At 47.4% G+C, this 21292-nt stretch overlaps 2 protein-coding genes across 2 annotated transcripts in view; both read right to left on the bottom strand.

The window, feature by feature from the left end:
• CHST13 (carbohydrate sulfotransferase 13) overlaps positions 1 to 21292 on the bottom strand; it is an 841732-nt gene that overhangs the window by 295027 nt on the left and 525413 nt on the right. The gene's annotated exons all lie outside the window — the stretch shown is intronic.
• TXNRD3 (thioredoxin reductase 3) overlaps positions 1 to 21292 on the bottom strand; it is a 61170-nt gene that overhangs the window by 13143 nt on the left and 26735 nt on the right. The window contains exons 5-8 of the mRNA XM_068253077.1: positions 21060 to 21132; positions 17185 to 17304; positions 15916 to 16058; positions 14528 to 14643 (exon numbers count right to left, since the gene is read on the bottom strand). Of these exons, the coding sequence (XP_068109178.1) occupies positions 14528 to 14643; positions 15916 to 16058; positions 17185 to 17304; positions 21060 to 21132 (452 nt within the window). The remainder of the gene's footprint in view (positions 1 to 14527; positions 14644 to 15915; positions 16059 to 17184; positions 17305 to 21059; positions 21133 to 21292) is intronic.

The following is a 21292-nucleotide window of genomic DNA, read 5'->3' on the forward strand; positions in this document are numbered from 1 at the left end:
CAGTTAAGTGTCTTTGATCCTCCATGGGCAGCCTTTAGAAGCACCCAGATGGCCACATCCATGTTGCACATGCGCGATGCAGGACTAGAGCCTGCACAGTACAGATGCACTGGTCTTCAGAAGTACTCTCTGACTCATACTTTCGAAGGCCACCCGAGGAGTGGCAGTATGAATAACGCAACAGGGAGACAAAGCTGGAACAAGGTGACAGACTGAGGACAAGGAATGCTCTATGATATCCAGAGCCTTCCCTCTAATAGGCAAGCATCAAACCTGAAGAGAGTTTCCTCACTTTAAGGAACTTGCTCGGGCTCTTGTGAGAGCTCCTCCCACTTACGGAGCAACAAGGAACAGGATGATATGCAAGTCAGCACTAATAATCACCAAAGTTTCCAGAGATATAGGAACAATTGTGCATTTAAAGTGGTCTAACACCCAGCATTTCAACTTTGCTTTAAAAGATTGCTTACAGCTTATAAACTATTATGCCAGATTTTTTTTTTAGCAGAAATTCACTGAATGGATTAAACATGACATTTTAGTGCTGCATTTAGCTAGAAATCCTCCTCCGTGCTTGCTTGTTTAGTTACAAATGTATCTATCTACAATGTAACAAACAAACACTGCTCTGAGAGAACAAAGAGGGCTTCCCCAGCAGGCTTTTCAAAGGTCTATTTGTATTCCAAATAAAGATACATTTGTAACTAAAAGATAAGGATGCAGATTCCTAGTTAAATCCAACACTAAAATGTCATGTTTAACCCATTCAGTGAATTTCTGCTTAAAAAAAAAAAAAATCTTACATAATAGTTTGTAAGCTGTAAGCAATCTTTTAAAGCAAAGTTGTAATGCTGGGTGTTAAACCGCTTTAATGAGCTTTTACCTGAGTACACTTCTTTAAATTTAAAGGAAATGTGATGCAAAAAAAAAAAAAAAAAAAAAAAATTCCCCCCGCTCTACTTACCCAGGGCTTCCTCTAGCCAATTCCAGCTGACCTGTCCCACGCCGCATCTTCGCTCTCAGCCGCCGGCCCGGGGTCCCTGCCTGTGCAGACTACTGCACCTGCACAGTACTTTCCCGGGCAACGTAGACTTGATTGACAGCAGCGCAGGTGCAGTAGAGCAGAGGTTCTCAACACGTGGTTCGCGTACCCCAGGGGGTACGCAAGACCACAGTCAGGGGTACGCAGCACAGCTGTGCTGGCTTACTGATATCCACTTGTGTGGTCTGCCAGCCGCGCTCTGCACGGAAACTGTGCCTGTGTAATGTCAGATTGTGCTGCCCTGACATGCGCACACATCACTTCCTCGTCTTGTAAGCAGCAGCACAATCAGACATAGCGCAGCTCAGACTCTGCTTCTGCGGAGCTGCCCTCCTAGCACAGAGTAAGTTTAGAGCTGCTTAGTCTGCACAATGAACGGGGGTCTTTAGTTTCTTACTGTGGTAGCTGGGCTGGTAACTGCAGCAATTCGGGGGCTATAAACTTTCTCAAAGGAATCAAAGGAAAGGAGCGAGCAGTGAGCAGCCTGTGAGGGGGAGGGGAGGCAGAGACATGTCACAGCCCCGCGCTGTCTGCAAATGGCAAAAGACATCTGACCGAGCACAATGATTCCGTAGATCTGTCTCTAATAGACAGATAAGAGGAAGGATTCATGCTGGGGGTGAACTTGTGAAGGAGAAACAAGCCCAGGATCCAGCTGGGCAGAGCATATATCCCACCAGGTACAGTTTAATTCATTACTGCAGCACCTGCACTCTAAGCACAGTGTATACAGAAGTGCTTCTGGCTGCACAGTACTAAGGGGCAGCTTAAAAGGGGTTCTATGGTAGGGCTAAATAAACAAGAACTGACACTTACCTGGGGGGACTTCTATCCGTCCCCTGCAGCTGTAATGTCCCATGCCACCCTCCTCCGATGCTTCGTTCCCCACCGCTGGTCCCTGTCTAATATTAGTCTAACCAGACGAATAGTGCTCGCTCCCGTGCACGTCATCGGGAGCTTACTGCGCTGGTGCAGTACGAAGTTTTCTTGTACTGTGCCTGCGCAGTAAGCTCCCGATGACTTGCAAGAGGAGCAAGCACACATGCAGCCGCAGTCTAATTAGTTGCCTGATTAGACCGGGTCTGGCGGCGGGGAACAGAAGATCGGAAAAGGACGGCGCAGGACATGACAGCTGCAGGGGGCCGATAGAAGCCCCAGGTAAGTGTCAGTTTTTATTTGTTTTATTTTTTGGGGGTTACGTTTTTTAAATAGCACATGATCACACTAAATTTCATCAAAGTACATTGATCTGAATTCAGGGGTACTCGGCTGGAACTGAATTGTGATAGAGGGTACTTGGGTCAAAAAAAGTTGAGAAACACTGCAGTAGAGGATGACCTGGAGGTCGGCATCTGCACCGGCAGGGTCCCCGGGCCAGGGGCTGAGAACGGAGCTGCGGCGTGAGACATGTCAGCTGCAAGGGGCTGGAGGAAGCCCGGGTAAGTAGAGCAGGGGAGGTTTTTTTTTGCTCAACATTTCTTTTAAGAGTTATTGTTCGTTCAGTTGTAATAAGTAGCTTGGAAACATGCTAACACTAAAGTCAGTAAGACAGGCTTGTAGGTCCCACCGGTAGCTCACCTATGGCAATTGGACCATACGTTTTTGATTTTCAAATACCGCTTGCATAGCGGCTGGAAAGTTAATGAGATTTATTTATGATGTTTCCTGCCGGTATTGCCACTTATTTCACAAATTAAATGTTACAAAAGTAATGTTATCGTGCGTACAAAACCACAACAAAGAGGAACGCTGGAGGATTCGCTTTCTGACCGAAGACAAAGAATCTCACGGACAACATGAGCAGATATTCAGCTGCTGGTTCACATGTTCAGCAGGCTTAGAACAATGCAAAATACATTATAACAAATGGTGGTGAACGGTGAACGGTGGACAGAGGAGGACTTGAGAGCATTGGAGGCTTTGGAAAGTCTCCATCTGGAATCAAATGACTCACAGTCATCATCATGTGAACCATTAGAGGCGGGGGCCCCTATGGTTAGGTACCACCCACCTACTTTACTTGAACTTGGTTTACGCAATAGGTCGACCTTCTTTCCACCGTTCTCTATGAATCCCAGCTTGAAAACTTTTATATCAGTGGTCGAGGAGGAGTTCACCTCCATGGGAGCAAGGCGTCAACAACCCACCATTGAATCAAACCTAACTATTGAAGAACGCTCGGCCCTCGAGTTCTTGAAAAATCAAAACTCTTGTTATTATTAAATCCTCTGATAAGGGTGGAAATGTTGTAGTGATGACAGTGTCAGCGTACAGGGACATGTGTATGGACATTCTTGGGAAGCGGGAGTGTTATGTGCGGGCCTCCCCATCGAGGGTCTCACGATGTCAATCAATTCTTTTTCAGATTGATGATGCAGCGGAGCGTGGGGTTATAGATGCACAAACAGCGATTTATCTTAAGGTCAAAGATCCGGTCTTACCGACCTTTTATGCGTTGCCCAAGGTCCATAAGAGATTGGAGAAACCACCGGGACGCCCTATTGTCTCGGGTTGTGGTTCTCTAACTGAATGAATCAGTATATATTTGGACAAACATCTGCAACCCCACGTTCAAGCACTGCCATCCTATATTAGAGATACATCGCATCTCTTACAAATTTTGAATGACTTACAAGTACCAGTGGGTACAATCTTGGTCATCCCGCACGACAAGGGTGTACAGGCCGTTGAAACTTTTTTAAGTGTACAATGCATACCTCACAGTATGTTTTTGTCCTCAATCTTGGAGTTTCTGCTAACGAACAACTATTTTGTTTTTGAGGGTAACCACTACCTCCAGGTGCAGGGCGCGGCGATGGGCACTACGTGTGCCCCGTCATACGCTAACCTGTACCTGGGGGAGTGGGAAAGGAGGATTTTCTCCAATGAGGCCCTCTCCGTGTACCTGTGCCATATACTATCGTGGCACCGGTACATAGACGACATCCTCATTTTATGGTCAGGTACCATGCCCCATCTAAGGAAATTTATTCAGATTCTCAACATCAATGACCGTAACCTCCGTTTCACCTCTGAATTTTCAGGAACGAGCATCCCCTTTCTGGATTTACTAATTTCGGTGGATGATTCTGGTAGAATAACCTCCCTCTATAGGAAGGTCACGGCCACGAATTCCCTGCTCAGGGCAGATAGTTTTCATCCCCGCCATACAGTAAAGGGCATCCCCACGGGCCAGTATCTCCGCATTAGACGGAACTGTTCAGGGGATGAGACCTTCCAGCGGGAGGCCAAGGAACTACGTTCCAGATTCAGAGCAAGAGGTTATGGGGATAGATGTCTGAGAAAAGCCTATGAACGTGAGCGTTGTAGTGGCAGAGACTCCCTGATAAGTAAACCATCCACCCGGGCTCAGTCCAATGACTCACCGCGGTTTGTTACACGGTTCTGTGCTGAACATTCGAAGATTACACATGCCCTGCAACGACACTGGTACATTCTACAGAATGACCCCCTTATCGGCCCTCTGATGCCACCCAGACCTGCTTTGTCCTTTCGTAGGGCCCCTTCCCTGGGTGATCTCCTAGTTAGGAGTCACTTCCAGGGATTAGGTGCAGGTTTGGGGCATTGCCGTGTTACAGGAACTTACACCTGCGGAGGCTGCTCTGTTTGCCGCTATGTGAAGGTGGGAAGAGATGTGGAGCTGCCGGATGGCAGACAATGGTCTTTGGCACACTTTGTAAATTGTGAGACCACACTGGTCGTCTACTTATTGATTTGTCCCTGTGGAGCTTTCTATGTAGGAAAGATCAAACGGGAGTTTCGGTCCAGGATCGGTGAGCATATCACAAGTATCCGGGGAAAAAAGAAAAATAAAGACAACAGCCAAATTGACCTGTCTGTATTGACTCCGGTGGCTCGCCATTTCAGGACCATGCATGGTGGCAGACATGATCAGATTCGCTTTGTTGGTCTGGACCGTATACACGGTTCAATACGCGGTGGTAACTTGGATCGTCTTCTATTGCAGAGGGAGACCAGGTGGATTTACGAGTTGGCGGCGACTGAGCCTCCGGGACTCAATGAGCCTTTTGGCTTTTCGCCGTTCTTACCACTCTGATGACCTGTGTGACTGTGGGTACCCTCCATGCCGGTCTTTATCTGTTGGTACCCTACCGCTTCTTTCATGCATTCCCTTTACTCTCCGGCTGCATATATATTCTTATTGTAGCCTTGAGCCGTTGATGAAGGTTTGGGTTGGGGGTGACCTATATCTAGGGACCCCCCATCCTCTTCTTATCTATATGGGCACCGTACAATGTATTTCAGGTTGCTCTAGTATGGCCAATGTTTGTGGCTATACTCTACTGTTAAATTCACGATTTAGTTGAAGGGATATCTGGGCCACATACCTATTTGACTTAGTTTCTGTAATAGTTCTGAGCAAATATGTTTTCAGGCTGAACTTCATTTTAACTCTGCATTTTCCTTCTCATATCCTTATTGATGTGCGCTCCTGTTGCTCTCCCCCCTCTCCTCCGCGGTGGACGCAGCGTTAGTATCCTGCGTTCCACGCGCGGTGGTTTGCAGGTGGGGCATAGTACCTGCTCGTCTCTCTGTGCGTCATCTGGAGCGCAGGTGGTTTGTCTTCCTGCTTCCGGCTGACGTGCGGCGGACGTGGTGGCCGCTGGGAGCTGACGCACTTCCGCCGCTTCGGCGGCATCCTTCAAAAGGCTCCTGCCGCTACATGGGGCCATTCACCACGCTTCCTTTGAGAAAGCTGGTCGCTTACCAGCGAAACATGTCAGGTGGACCTGGCGTGGCTTATTAGCTGGACGCTGTGCCCCCGCTAACCTGCCGAGTCATACCGCACACTGTGGGATTTCGAGCGGCAACACGCCCATGCATCCAACCGCATGATTACCTGAGGCTGGAGAGACTCTCCTTTGGAGGACCAATCTGGTTGATACCAACTCCAAGACCCTCTATGCAATAGCTACAGTGACCGGCATCCTGCACCCTGGATACAGGAGATCAGTACCACCACGGATCTGGTTGAATCACCTGAGACAACAAGGTTGTATATAGCCATTATGAATGACATCCGGATGGTAAGAAAAAACTGACATCTTGCATGGAAAGCTGCCTTTCTGGTTTGCACCGCTGTTTATGCGCTTCTGACGGCTTACTGGCTTGCACTACTGCTTATACGCTCCTGATGGCTATGCCGCTTGTTTATGTGCATTATTGAAAGACATTACCCAGTTAGCTTGAATGAACGATTCAGCACCTTACTTATTACCATTTATCGGTTAAGCTGGCAGCCAGCACCGTTCAATACAGCTGATGTTTGGAACTATATCTGTGAACACAGTGCTTATGGGTCTATCCAGTCGGTCCCTTTCAAGATAACCGGAATCCTGTTTTTGGTTTTGATCTTTGCTTTTTGTATTTGGATCCAGGGATTCAGAACCTATTGTGCTAGTAGGAGTGTGAAGGTACCGGCATGGTCGCGGGGTGGCCACCCAGCTAATTTTTAATGTTGATTGTTTGTGTGTCTGTTTTGCCTTTTTGATACAATAAAGAAATACATTTTTATAAATTTTGGCATTAACTGTGGGTTGTGTTAGCCTCACTCTTCACTCTTTTTCTTATCCTGCTGTTTATTAATACATTATAACAAAGCAAACGAAAATGTAAAAAAGCCCGAATGTTTTAAAGTGCTACTCTGGTTTATAGGAAAACAGACTATTATCAGCCTGGCTGAAATGAGTCTATTATGGAAAGGTTATTAGATTCTGCATTTCTCTGAAATCCTACATTATGTTCCACACATTAGTGCTGCAATGAATATTATAAGGTGGCACAACCACACAGTTCCAACAACATACAGGTAAATGTAAGGGCCTTATCCAATTCAAGTTCTCTCATAGGAGATAATTGTTCATCCTTCTGTTTAAAATAACTTTTCAGTGCTCTGCAATTAAAAAAGTACTTAAAATTACCGTATTTTTCAACATCTAAAAAAAAATTTCTCCGTCAAAATTCTGGAGAAAAAGTTCCCAGCATCCTATATGCCGCATACAGGTAATCTCCGACTTATGATCGCCTGCCGATATGAACCCGTTGGGGACTACCTGTATTGAAGCCCCCCGTAGCCTGTTCTGCCCCCGCGTGTAAGTAGGATAAGCGACAGCTTGACACACCTCATCAGCAACTCCAGCTGTGAACACAGACCTCTCTTCACTGCTCCCCTAGCAACAGCTTCTGCTAATGACGCAATCAGAAGTCGTCACTAGGGCAGCAGTGAAAGACGAGAGGCCTGTATTCGCTGCTGGAGCCGTTGAGGTGAGCCAAGCTGCTGCTTCTACATACACATGGGGCAGAGCAGGCTACATGGGGGAGATACACAGGAGGCATAACTGGGGACAGAAGGGGCCACAATTGGGGAGAACGTGTACACGATGCTCCTGGACTATGGACGCACCAAGTTTAGCACAATATTTTTCCAATTTCTTTGCCCTGTAAACCTAGGTGCATCTTATACGCCGAAAAATACTGTAAATTAAAAAATACTGTCAAAATTGAGCATTTTCTTGCTTGCTGGTGGCTTAAAAAGCATTTTATTGATAAGGTGTAAAGGAAGACTGTCTGGCTGGGGAACAGAGAGCCTGAAAACCAAGGTGAGGACAACAGATCCATGTTCAGCGCGATGGAGGTGCGAGTCATGAGCGTGCTGACCCAACACGAAAACGGAGCTTAAAGAGGGACTCCAGGGAAAATAATGTAATAAAAGTACTTCATTTTTACAATAATGTATAAATGATTTAAAATCTTCCTTCTCCCTGATTTACATTCAGACATTGAACACATGGTGACATTTTTTACTGCTGGCAGGTGATGTCAGTGGAAGGAGATGCTGCATGCTTTTTTGGCAGTTGGAAACAGCTGTTATTTCCCACAACAAGCCTTCTACAGTGTGATATTAGCATCATGGTCCTGACACCACACTGTGGGAGGGGTTTCACCACATTATCAGCCATACAGAGCCTCCTGATGATCTGTGAAAAGCAAAAGATTTCTCATTGGAAAGGGGGCATCAGCTACTGATTGGGACGAAGTTCAATTCTTGGTTACGGTTTCCCTTTAAAAAGTGTACCCGACAAAATCAGATACTTGTCTAAAGAGAGGGAAGCCTCGGGATCCTATTGAGGCTTCCCTCTCTGTTCTGCTGTCCTCCGTCGCTGAGCGCGACCCCCGGAAGATTAGCGACAAGACATTGCCCACCAATTAAATCTTCTTAGCATTTCCCATTTTAACTGTGGCCATTTTGAAGCCAATCCTGATGTTATTTCCTCCCTTACTCTCCTCTGCTTGATTGTGTATGCATAGCCCACCCTTCGCTGTAGAAAGTGCATTGTCTTAGCATGAGAAATATTGGCTAATCAGAGAGGAACAGAGGTGTGCGAGGGGAAAACAGGAGGGAAAGAGGCTTCAGCCAATCAGGCTGAATTAATTAAGTCTGAGTGGAAAGTAGAGAAGCAAAAAAGGATAACCCAGCATGCTCTGCAACTTCCTTTGTGTGTACCAAATAAGAGTCAGGTAAAATAAAGAATTGATTTTTGATTTAATGCCTGACAGTTACACTTTAAGGTTTCCTTTAACTAGATCAGTGTTACGAGGTACTTGAGATAAGTGCCATACCAGGTGGTACTTTTTGAGCACAGGCTTTCAAAAGGTGTACATACCAATGAAATATTGAAAAAAAAAAAAAACTGTTCAACAACTTGAGGCCATACAGAAAAAGTTTTGCAGCTTTTTTTTTTTTTATTATTATTATTTAAATCAACACAATTTTCAATTAATCGCCAGCATCACAGTTAGCATTCAGAAAAAGTTATGGATGCATTGTAGCTCTACAACACTACAGCATATCATTGCAGCTGGTGGACTCAGTTACCAAACACCTCCTATGAGAAACCCACTGGGATGTACTGTCTCTCTGAAATAATCACATTTTGGGACATCCATGCAATACAGTGGGGGTCATTAGTCCATTATAAACTAAAGTGGAGTAGCCAATAATACTTTTTTTTTGCGCCACTTTCCTCCACTGAAAAGCATTCGAGCATTTACAGCATAAAGAGCATTTGTGAGATTTGCATGACCAGGAAACAAACAAGTCATGCTAGAGGTCTGAGCTGTGGGTGTAACGGTAACCTGACAGCTTTGTGTAAGACACACAGGCGTTTAGCAACTCCTTGCGCCACTATTTATGGTGAAAATCCTTCCCGTCCACAATTACAAAATCTCTTTCAGCAAACTGTGCAACAATTCTGACACTCAAGAACTCCTTGCTGATTCACCTACTCAATGCTGCCAAGTCACTAATTCCCTGCTGCTGGAAATCTGCAAAGGGTCCCCACACTGAAAGAGTGATTGGTGAAGGTAGACTTCATTTACACAATGGAATAATTAAAAGACAACTGAAGTGACAGGGATATGGAGGCTGCCATTTTTATTTCCTTTTAAGCAATACCAGTTGCCTGGCTACTCTGTCTCTAATACTTTCAGCCATCGACCATGAACAAGCATGCAGCAGATCAGGTGTTTCTGACATTGTCAGATCTAACAAGATTACCTGCATGCTTGTTTCTGGTGTGATTCAGACACTACTGAAGCCAAATAGATCAGCAGAGCTGCCAGGCAACTGGTATTGTTTAACCACCCTGGCGTTCTATTAAGATCGCCAGGGCAGCTGCATGAGGGTTTTTTTTAAATAAAAAAAAAAATATTTCATGCAGCCAACTGAAAGTTGGCTGCATGAAAGCCCACTAGATGGCGCTCCGGAGGCGTTCTTCTGATCGCCTCCGGCGCCCAGAATAAACAAGGAAGGCCGCAATGAGCGGCCTTCCTTGTTTTGCTTAGATCGTCGCCATAGCGACGAGCGGAGTGACGTCATGGACGTCAGCCGACGTCCTGACGTCTGCCGCCTCCGATCCAGCCCTTAGCGCTGGCCGGAACTATTTGTTCCGGCTGCGCAGGGCTCAGGCGGCTGGGGGGACCCTCTTTCGCCGCTGCTCGCGGCGGATCGCCGCAGAGCGGCGGCGATCGGGCAGCACACGCGGCTGGCAAAGTGCCGGCTGCGTGTGCTGCTCTTTATTTCATGTAAATCGGCCCAGCAGGGCCTGAGCGGCACCCTCTGGCGGTAATGGACGAGCTGAGCTCGTCCATACCGCTAAGGTGGTTAAAAGGAAATAAATGGCAGCCTCCATATCCCTTTCACTACAGTTGTCCTTTAAAGTGGACCTGAACTCAAAACTCCTCTCTGCTCTAAAAGATAAACCGCATAATAACCATTAAACAATAAAACATATCTTTGTTACAGCGGATACAAATCCTAAAATAAAATCTGCACAGTTTCTACTTCCTGATTCATGGAAGCAGACATATTGTTTACATTCTGTGCTTTCAAATGGGCTCATCTGCCATAGACAGCCATGTGACACAGGGGAGGATCAAATTACAACGCGTAGCGGTTTCCAGAGGGGGTGGGTTGTGTGTTCGGTTGCGGCAGAAAAACGATTTGGAGTGTATAGGTATGTAGGTAGCCGGGTACAGGGTATCTAAGTATAGTTGCCCCTGTACAGGGAGTATAGTTGCCCCAGTATAGGGAGTATATCCCTTTTAGGGGGTCTTGCAGACTTGCTATCACAATCAATTATAAAGAACTTTAGTGCAGATCCCCTCTCCCTGCATACCTTTAAGCTAAAATACGGGATCCCCGATTCCCAGATGCCTGCCTGCTCAGTACAGTTACTGAGTACACAGCCCACCAAGTCACTTAGCTAGCCCCAGCACATTGCCTCCAGCCTCAGCCAGTCTGCCGCAAAGGCTCCAGGGAGGGGGAGGAGTAATGTCAGCAACTACATCTCAGCGTGAGCGTGTCCACCGCCAGGGGAGCAAAGCCAGCCCTAAGGGTAAATTCCTTAAGAGTCAGCCAGTACACTGACAGGGGGCGGGGCTTGGGACGCCAAACAAATGGCTGTGCAGTGTGCACATGACAGACAGCACTGTGGGGAGGGGGGCTGGACCGGAGGTTACCGGCTCGCGCAGCCGCGGCCCAGCGCAACACCGGTTGAAGACCCCTGACCTATGATACGGTTTACCTGTCTTTATATAGCTTTAACCTCAGTTATGATTATTTCCAGATTTTAGTGTCTGTAAGCAGTTTAATTTTTTCACACGCTTTAAGGACCCTAAAAATGATACCGCTAGATAGATCTGTGGCAGCCCTGCACATAACACCCCTCCCATGGATCCAGCTTGGGGTTACCGCTCTGAACTGCGGATTTCTGGCCCGAACCTGACTCAGGATTACCGCTAAGGAGGTTAACAGACATACAGTGATGTGAAAAAATATTTGCCCCTTCCCGATTTCTTATTCTTTTGCATGTTTGTCACACTTAAATGTTTTTGCTCATCAAAAACCGTTAACTATTAAGGTGCCCATACACTCGTCAGATTGGCAGCAGATAGATAAGAAATGCATCTGATTATCTATCTGATGCGTTTTTAGAACATTTTTTACCAGGATAGAATTCCAATAGATTTCAGTTTGGAATCTATTGAAATTCGATCTGATGGCATTTTTTTGCCATCAGATTTCCATTAAAGAGAATCTGTATTGTTAAAATCGCACAAAAGTAAACATACCAGTGTGTTAGGGGACATCTCCTATTACCCTCTGTCACAATTTCGCCGCTCCCCGCCGCATTAAAAGTGGTTAAAAACTGTTTTAAAAAGTTTGTTTGTAAACAAACAAAATGGCCACCAAAACAGGAAGTAGGTTGATGTACAATATGTCCACACAGAAAATACATCCATACACAAGCAGGCTGTATACAGCTTTCCTTTTGAATGTCAAGAGATCATTTGTGTGTTTCTTTCCCCCATGCACTGAAGTTTCAGGCTACTCTTTTCTTCCTGCAAACAGCTTTGCCCTTGTCTGTAATTCCTCAGTATGTGAAAGCCCACCCAGCTCAGAGGACAATTTATCCAGCTTGTAAAAGATAAGAGAGAAGAGAGAAGCTGCTCTAATCTAAATAACACACAGGCACTGTGCATAGAGGGGCCTGGAAGGGGGAGTTCATAGCAGAACCACAACACTGAAGAACTTGGCAGCCTTCCAGACACAGGCTGACAAGTCTGACAAGAGAGAGATAAGTTGATTTATTACAGACACTGTGATAGTACAAAGTGCTGCAGTAAGCCAGAACACATTAGAATAGCTTTTGGAACTTGTAGGTTCATAAAAAACAGGATGCAATTTTTGTTACGGTGTCTCTTTAAGGCCAATGCAAACTGATAAGCAATCTCATCAGATCGATCTAAATTTTCCACCCTGCCAGTTCGATGGAAATCCATCGAAATCGGCCATCGATCGGTCGATTGGCCAACCGATTTGCGATCGATCGGTCGGCCAGAAAATCGGCTGAGTGTATGGGCCCCTTTAGTCAAAGATAACATAATTGAACACAAAATGCAATTTTAAATGATGGTTTTTTATTATTTAGTGAGAAAAAAAAAAACTCCAAATCTACATGGCCCTGTGTGAAAAAGTGATTGCCCCCCCCCCCCCCTCGTTAAAAAATAACTTAAAGAGAGTCTGAAGCGAGAATAAATCTCGCTTCAGACCTCATAGATAGCAGGGGCATGTGTGCCCCTGCTAAAACGATGCTATCCCCCGGCTTAACGGGGGTCCCTTCACCCCCAAATCCCCTCAGAACAGCGGGGGAGCGCTTCTGCATTGGGGCAGGGCTAACCGCCGCAGCCCTGCCCCACGCGCGTCTGTCAGCGCGCATCTCCGCCTCTCCCCCGCCCCTCTCAGTCTTCCTTCACTGAGAGGGGCGGGGGAGGGGCGGCGATGCGCCGCTGATAGACGCGACTGGAGGCAGGGCTGCAGCCGTTAGCCCTGCCTCCAGGAACAGAAGATTTACGACCAAGTCACAACCAAGTTTTGCAGGGGGTGGGTTTGGGGGTGAAGGGACCCCCGTTTAGCCGCGGGATAGCGGCGTTTTAGCAGGGGCACACATGCCCCTGCATGGAGTGGACAGTAGGCAAGTACCTGATGTTTTTCACAACAGATTTGCTTAACCACCCTGGCGTTCTATTAAGATCGCCAGGGCGGCTGCGGGAGGGTTTTTTTTAAATTAAAAAAAAAACTATTTCATGCAGCCAACTAAAAGTTGGCTGCATGAAAGCCCACTAGAGGGCGCTCCGGAGGCGTTCTTCCGATCGCCTCCGGCGCCCAGAATAAACAAGGAAGGCCGCAATGAGCGGCCTTCCTTGTTTTGCTTAGATCGTTGCCATGGCGACGAGCGGAGTGACGTCATCCGACGTCCTGACGTCAGCCGCCTCCGATCCAGCCCTTAGCGCTGGCCGGAACTTTTTGTTCCGGCTACGCTGGGCTCAGGCGGCTGGGGGGACCCTCTTTCGCCGCTGCTCGCGGCGGCGATCGGGCAGCACACGCGGCTGGCAAAGTGCCGGCTGCGTGTGCTGCTCTTTATTTGAACAAAATCGGCCCAGCAGGGCCTGAGCGGCAGCCATCGGCGGTGATGGACGAGCTGAGCTCGTCCATACCGCTAAGATGGTTAAAAGAGACTAACAAAATTGTCAGCCTTATTTCTTCTAGCCTATAAGTTCCTATACCTGTTCTGATGTGGTCTGGATTACTGCAGCCTTTACTAGTTGCACTGTCTCTGTAATATATCTATTTTTTTTTGTCAAGCTTTGTCGAGCCAGAGAGGAATGCACTGCCTCTGCTGTGATAGGGAGAAGTTATGCACCCCCTGCACGCTCCCCTCTGCTCTCCTGTGTGCTGTGTGTGTATGAGTCACATGCAAGGTCTCTGCTCACAGCCAGCATGTCTGCAGGGTCAGGAGCTGTGACCATGTGAACAGCTGTGAGTGCAGAGGATCAGTGCAGAGCCCAGACAAGCAGTTAAGGAAACAAGTGGCAGTAACATTCCAGCAGTCATGTCAGGTTTTAGAGGAGCCACTGCAAATGGGCACCTGCACTGATGATGTATTTCCTGTTTGGCAGTCATCTTCATTGTTTACAAAAACAATGAATAAAACAGTGATTTTATCACCAAGAAAGCAGCGGGGAGCGGCAAAAATGTCAGAGGAAGCTAGGAGAAGACAACAGGCTGATACGTTTATGTAAGATTTTCACAGTACAGATTCTCTTCAACTGCCACGTCAATGACGGGAAGGAAACCGCGAATAAAGTCCAGAACAAGAGGATTCTATTGTAGGTTATGCAACTAGTAGACAAACTTCCCTATAAAAAAAAAAACAAAATATGCAACAAGATTAAGCTTGGGAGTGATGCTATGATTATAAACCTGTGAGGCGGCAGCTAGCAGAGATAAGGAAGATGGAGCAATGTTCTAGTGCTGACACACCGGTATGCAGGAATGCTTGGAGAAACACAAGAGATCTCACAAGGAAGTACAACACCCACCTGGTAATGCAGAGTTCTTTGTCTCCCGGTATATCGAGGTATCTGGGCCTCTCCCCTGTCGCCAAAACAAACCTCTCTGCTGTGAAGAAGCTCTCCTTTCCCTTCTTGTTTGTTGCCTGGTGGGGAGGGGTAGAAATCCAAAGTTAGATGCTAAAAAATATCCAAGGGGCATTCAGATTCTTCTGAAAAGGCTGTTTGCATGGTTATTATACAGAGCCTCTACCTAGTTCAGCGATTCTGAATCACAGACACAGAACAAGTTCAAAGAGCAGCATGTCATATTTCATATGATGGGAGGGAAGTGGCCGTGTTGGGAACACCCCTATAAGATTTTTAATCAAAATGTAAAAAATGTAAAGAGGCACTGTAGTGACAAAGTAGAATGCAGTAAACCCACTTTTACAATAAATATCCTGGTTTCAGCATCAGAATCCATTCCTATAGCTATAGATTGTTGTATATTGTACATAGCCCACTAAGGCTTAGCCTAGGCGGTAAATTATGCAGAATTACCCCCCAAAGAGCATTCTGGGAGACTAAAGATTTTTTTTCTACTGGCTTTAGAACTCCCAGATAAACATTCCACAGAGATCATCTGCCAGTACAAAAGCGGTAAATCAGGCAGAGGAACGATTTTACAATAGGCAAACTCTGAATAAATAAGCTATACAATGACAATTTCACAGACCTGAAATGCAAATCCAGCAGCTGCTGATCAATTAATTGTCAGCAAGTAAATAGAACTAAAAAAAAATGACAAACCCCCAATTCAAAAAATGATGGGCTGGATTTAAGCACCCCTAGTCCCATGTGAGTCAGAGGAAGAGTACACGCTATTAGAAATTTTGGCTCAGTCATTGTGACAATCAATCTAAAACTCCTGCATCAGCTTCCTGGGAAAAGGAAGTAGTCATCCCACTTCAGCTGCAGTGGAAATGAGAAATCAGCTACCGCTTCTCTATTCTTTTGCATCTTTCTATTCTTTATATTTTGAGTGCGCTAGAAAGCTCAGCTGTGTACTCTCTCTCCTGATTTTAGCATGCGAGTCTGCAAAAACAATAAATACAAGTGCAGCTGTGAAGCAGCATTATTATAACAGAAAGGCTATAATAACAGTGGTGCGTTGCAGCATAAAGGTGAATTGTAGCTTGCTGCATTGTAACACACCGCATGACAAGCGCAGTGACAGTGAAGCACACTATTCATCGACTGTATGTAACGCGCGGATAACATTGCGGTCCTGTTTTCCTGTTACAGGTAAGGCAATGCCCACTGTGTCCCCAGCCTAAGTGTTGTAATAAAGTTCTGTGCGCACCTTAATGGGCTGCTGCCCTTAGCGTCTTATGGGAGAAAAGCACTTTACAGGAATAAAGTGGTGAAGTTTTTACCTTTATTTTATGCGGTTCAACAAACTCTGCATATGCATTTTCATAGCGTACGCTCTTATCCCGCAGTGCCACTCTGTAGCCCCAATTCAAAGAGCCGATGTAGTCCTGAATGTTCTGCCGCATCGTCTCCCAGTTGTGCTGCACTACAAATTATGAAAAAACACAAAGTTTAAAATTTGCTATCAGGCAACAATCCAGACCTATATAAAACTCCATATGTAACCCATAACCAAATCAGGTCTGTTTGTGAGGTTAGACGTCCTGTAGAGTGTTGTGCAGATAACCGGCCATAGATATAAAGCCCTGAACACACGCCACATGAAGCTGCTGCGCCATCTGGAGGACTTTCCAGGCCAATCGCGGAGGATGACGGGGGAGCGATCAGCCTGGAGGGGTGGAGGAAGCCCCAGGTATGTATAGTTTTTTTTTTTCTCCTTGTCCATCTCAGGTACACTAAGTCATAACAACCAGCTCATCCAACAATCAGGTGTGTGTACAGCAGCCAGCGACCTCCGACCCCCAAGTAATCCCCCAGGCGGATCTACTCAACCCCACCTACGCAGCCTCCCTCACATCCCATTGTTCACTTCCCCGCCCGCTGCGTGATGTCACACACTGGGTCACCCGCTACACAGCTGAAGCGTGTGTGCAGCCCGGCCCAGCAATGTTGCCCATGGTGGAACAGGTCCTGGTCACCAATGGGCGACATGCATTATGTTGTATGCAGCATTAGCTATAGATTAGGTGGAACATATTAATTTATTGTGTCCTGTATCTCATTTACTCTATTCTATACTCAGGAGAATTCTGTACATTGTCTAATTGCATAGAGTTCTGGCTGTATGTATTACTGGAGTTTCCTTTATGTGTGTTTAACATGTGCAAGCCCCTACAGGGAGGGGATTATTCAACATTAGGGCTGGTTTTATGTAGGCCTTTTGCAGTTGTACAACGTCAAAGTCAAGCCATATTCTATTTACTCGCTTTGTCTGGTGCATCTTTAATGCATGAGGTGGTTTGGCTGTAGATACGGTATCATTTAACCTCTCACAACAGTGCGTGAATCACTCAACAATACATACTGAAAGTGCAGAACTTCTAAACAAGTGCATGCTGTAAGCATTTGTATTCCTAGAGGACATGGAGATAGCATTGTGAGGTCAGTATGGATGAAAGCCATCCTTAGCATGCATTACAGGAACCAACAGATTCCTTTGCCTCCTGTGTGGCAAAGGTAAAAGTACACTGCAGATCCTGCCCACGCATTACCTTGTTCATCATACTCCCAGCCAAACTTCCTGGAGTCCTTCAGTGACTGGCCCAGGAGTGCTGCTTGGTGCATCAGCTTCTTGGGAATACATCCGACATTTACACATGTCCCACCAAGCCCTGTACAAACACAATAAGCCATAGAAACAAGTTACAACATAAGCTGCAGGACTGACTCTTGTTAAGCAGTTTTGTTAATAGAGGAAGTGCCGGTGACGGGGTGTTCTTTAGCAAGAATTTTACAACATTGTATAAAAAAACAAAATGCAACACTAAACAAAAGTAATGTCATTCTTTTACATATTTTTCCACCATAAGGTCCCGTTCACACTTAAAATCGCAGAACGCCGGCGATTGCGGCAGTGATTTTCCCGCGATTAGCGCGGAAAAATCACTGGACACTGCGGCGGTTTTGGAACGATCGCGATTAGCGTGAATCACGATCGCAAATCGCGGAACGCTCATCGCCGGCAAACCGCTGCATGCAGCGCGGTTGCGGTTAACGCTAACCGCAACCGCGGCAGTGAGAACACTGCCACTCGCTACATTGTGTAGCGGTTCTTGCAGAACCGCTAGCGGTTTGCCGTGAGCGGGAATCGCTCGATTCCCGCTCAGGTGAGAACGGGCCCTAAGACACACAAAGGTTTAGGAGGAGGAAAACAAGGAAAAAGAAAAAAAAAATAGTAAAGGGGCCCATACACTCAGCCGATTTTCTGGCCGATCGAACTGGCAGGGTGGAAAGTCTAGGTCGATCTGATGAGATTGCTTATCATTTTGCATTGGCCCTAATGGAAATCTGTTGGCAAAAAAATTGCCATCAGATCGAATTTCAATAGATTTCAAACCTTCTATCCTAGTAAAAAATGTTTTAAAAACACATCAGATAGATAAGAAATCCATCTGATGATCTATCAGCTGCTAATCTGACGAGTGTATGGGCACCTTAACTTGATGCAGGGGTTAGAGAGTTCAGAAGCAGAATCTTGCTCTAATCACAGACAGGTCATCCTTTGTCCTCAAGAGCCTGCCTCATGTCACTGTTAAGGTGGCCATACACTTATAGATTTGCAGCAGATTCGACCATCAGATTTCTATCAGATGCCTGTCAAGTCGAATCTGACAGGAATCTGATGTGTGCCACTCACTAGGAACAGATTTCCAATAGATTTCAGAATGAAATCTATTGGAAATCAATCTAAATGCATTATTGGACCATTAGATCCAATGCGACTCTATGGGCCATGGATCTGCTACCAGATCGACCTAGATTTTCCATCCTGTCAGATCAAACTGATCGAAATCGGCCGCAAATCGATTCTATCAAATCGATTCCATAGAATCGATCGCTGAAATTGACCAGTGTATAAGCCCCTATAGGCAAGTACAATCTATGGTAATCCCTGCCTTACATCACTGAGTATAGATCGTGGCAGCAGGAAGGGAGATACTCCCATATCCCTGGCAGTCTAGTGGTTACCGGGCTCCCCTCCTCCGCTCCCTCCACCACATTGTTATGCCCGGGGGCACCTGTCACTAACTGGGGGGGGGCACCTGTCACTAAGTCACTAACTGGGGGGGGGGGGGCACCTGTCACTAACTGGGGGGGGGGGGCACCTGTCACTAACTGGGGGGGGGGGGGGCACCTGTCACTAACTGGGGGGGGGGAACCTGTCACTAACTGGGGGGGGGGGCACCTGTCACTAACTGGGGGGGGGGCACCTGTCACTAACTGGGGGGGCACCTGTCACTAACTGGGGGGGCACCTGTCACTAACTGGGGGGGGGCGGGGGGCACCTGTCACTAACTGGGGGGGCGGGGGGCACCTGTCACTAACTGGGGGGGGGCACCTGTCACTAACTGGGGGGGGGGCACCTGTCACTAACTGGGGGGGGGGGGGCACCTGTCACTAACTGGGGGGGGGGGCACCTGTCACTAACTGGGGGGGGGGGCACCTGTCACTAACTGGGGGGGGGGGGCACCTGTCACTAACTGGGGGGGGGGGGCACCTGTCACTAACTGGGGGGGGCACCTGTCACTAACTGGGGGGGGGGGGGGGCACCTGTCACTAACTGGGGGGGGGGGCACCTGTCACTAACTGGGGGGGGGGGCACCTGTCACTAACTGGGGGGGGCACCTGTCACTAACTGGGGGGGGGCACCTGTCACTAACTGGGGGGGGGCACCTGTCACTAACTGGGGGGGGGGCACCTGTCACTAACCGGGGGGGGGGCACCTGTCACTAACCGGGGGGGGGGGGGGGGGGGCACCTGTCACTAACCGGGGGGGGGGGCACCTGTCACTAACCAGGGGGGGGGGGGGGGCACCTGTCACTAACCGGGGGGGGGGGGCACCTGTCACTACCTCATCCGGCCACACCACAGCATCACCGCCAGCCCGGCCATAGCAGCACTGCAAGGCCTTTCAGCCCACACATCACCAATCTGGCCAAAAACACTATTGCCAGGCCAGCCAGACACAGCAGCCAGTAGAGGAGAATACAGAAGCCAAGTGAGAGGTGTCTACCATATTAAAGGGGCATTCTGCCTATTTATGTGAAGTGCTCTCTATTTATGTGCCTCATGATTGCTGAATTTGTCTTGTTAGGGGTCACATGATTACGAACTGCAAGACTATGGGAAAAGCTGATCCATCATCATGAGACAATAGCATTAAACCTTTTTTTAGCTTTTTAAAACGGAAAATAAAACTGGGAGGTTGCATGGTGAGGAGGGGTCTTTGCTGGGGGGCTGTGCACAGCTGAGGGTGCTTTGGTGTGCAGTTTGCATGGTCGGGGGGGGGGGGGGGGGTCTTTTCTGGGTGCTTTGCATGGTGGGGGGGGGGGGGGGTCAGCTTTGCATGGCTGGGGGTGGGCTTTGCTGGGTGCCTTTTAGGCTGGGGGTGCTTTGCTGTGCACTTTGCATGGTGGAGGGGGGGGGCGCTTTGCATGGCTGGGGGGAGGTCTTTGCTGGGCGATCTGCATGGTGGGTGGGGGGCGGCTTTGCATGGCTGGGGGAGCTTTTCTGGAGGCGCTATTCAGACCTCCGATCAGGGCGACCAGAGAGGCGGAGAGAAGCAGAGCAGCTCACACGCGACCCGCCCGGACCCGTACACTTCAATGCGGAAGTGTTCAATGATGTCACTTCTGCATTGAAGTGTATGCGTCCTGCGGGTCGCGTGTGAGCTGCTCTGCCTCTCTCTGCTTCCCCGGTCTGGTCGCCCTGATCTGAGGTCTATAACTGCAGGAACGGTGAGCGGGGCTTCCTGGCTGGCGGAGAGGAGAGCGGCTGGAGGGGGAGCGGTGCGGGAAACTTCGTGACTTGGCCGGCCACGGTAAGTCACAACGCGTTCTGGCCGGCCAAAGTCCAAAATTCACGGCCGTTTTGTATATTGGCCGGATCAGCCGGCCACTTCTTGTTATGGCCGGCCAGAACCCGAAGTGGCTAGACTTCGGGTTCTGGCCGTAACATATAAGCAATTGAGGTGAAGTGACCCTTTATTACTGCTATCCCGACAGTGAAATTTTCTAGTGGAGCGCAGTATATTCTCATGCTGCACTGTGTACATCAAGCTGTTAGACTGGCTGTGTTTATAGCAAATGTAAAATGAAAACACTTCAATAATGTGTTCTTATATTACTTTGGTACTTTAGAACTTCAAATGGATAAAAAAAAAAATCAAAAAAAAAAAAAATCAGTAATCTACTTATAAATATAGTGCAATATACAGTATAGACCAATCAAGAAATGTACTGGATAAATACTGAATTTACACAGCTGAGAAACAGTCCTAACCATTACTAACGCAGTCTACCTGCACAGGTCCTTTAACTACAAAAGCACAAGACACATTACTGGATTATAAACTCAACAAACTCACCCCAAGATGTTCCAAGCGGGGTGGGCACAACATAATCCAATACCATGACCTTCTTTCCAAGGCTGGCTGCTTCCTGCAGAAGACATTAACAGACACACCTAACATTAAATCAGAATTTCGCCTAACATTCAATAAAAACTTGTTCCCCTGCTCTTTACTGCCCATACAGTATCCATCCTCAAGTCCCACAGTAATGCCATCTGTGTAAAAATCACAAGTTCCTCCAGTAGAAA

Source organism: Hyperolius riggenbachi, chromosome 9, assembly GCF_040937935.1.
Source record: "Hyperolius riggenbachi isolate aHypRig1 chromosome 9, aHypRig1.pri, whole genome shotgun sequence".
Classification (NCBI taxonomy): Eukaryota; Metazoa; Chordata; class Amphibia; order Anura; family Hyperoliidae; genus Hyperolius; species Hyperolius riggenbachi.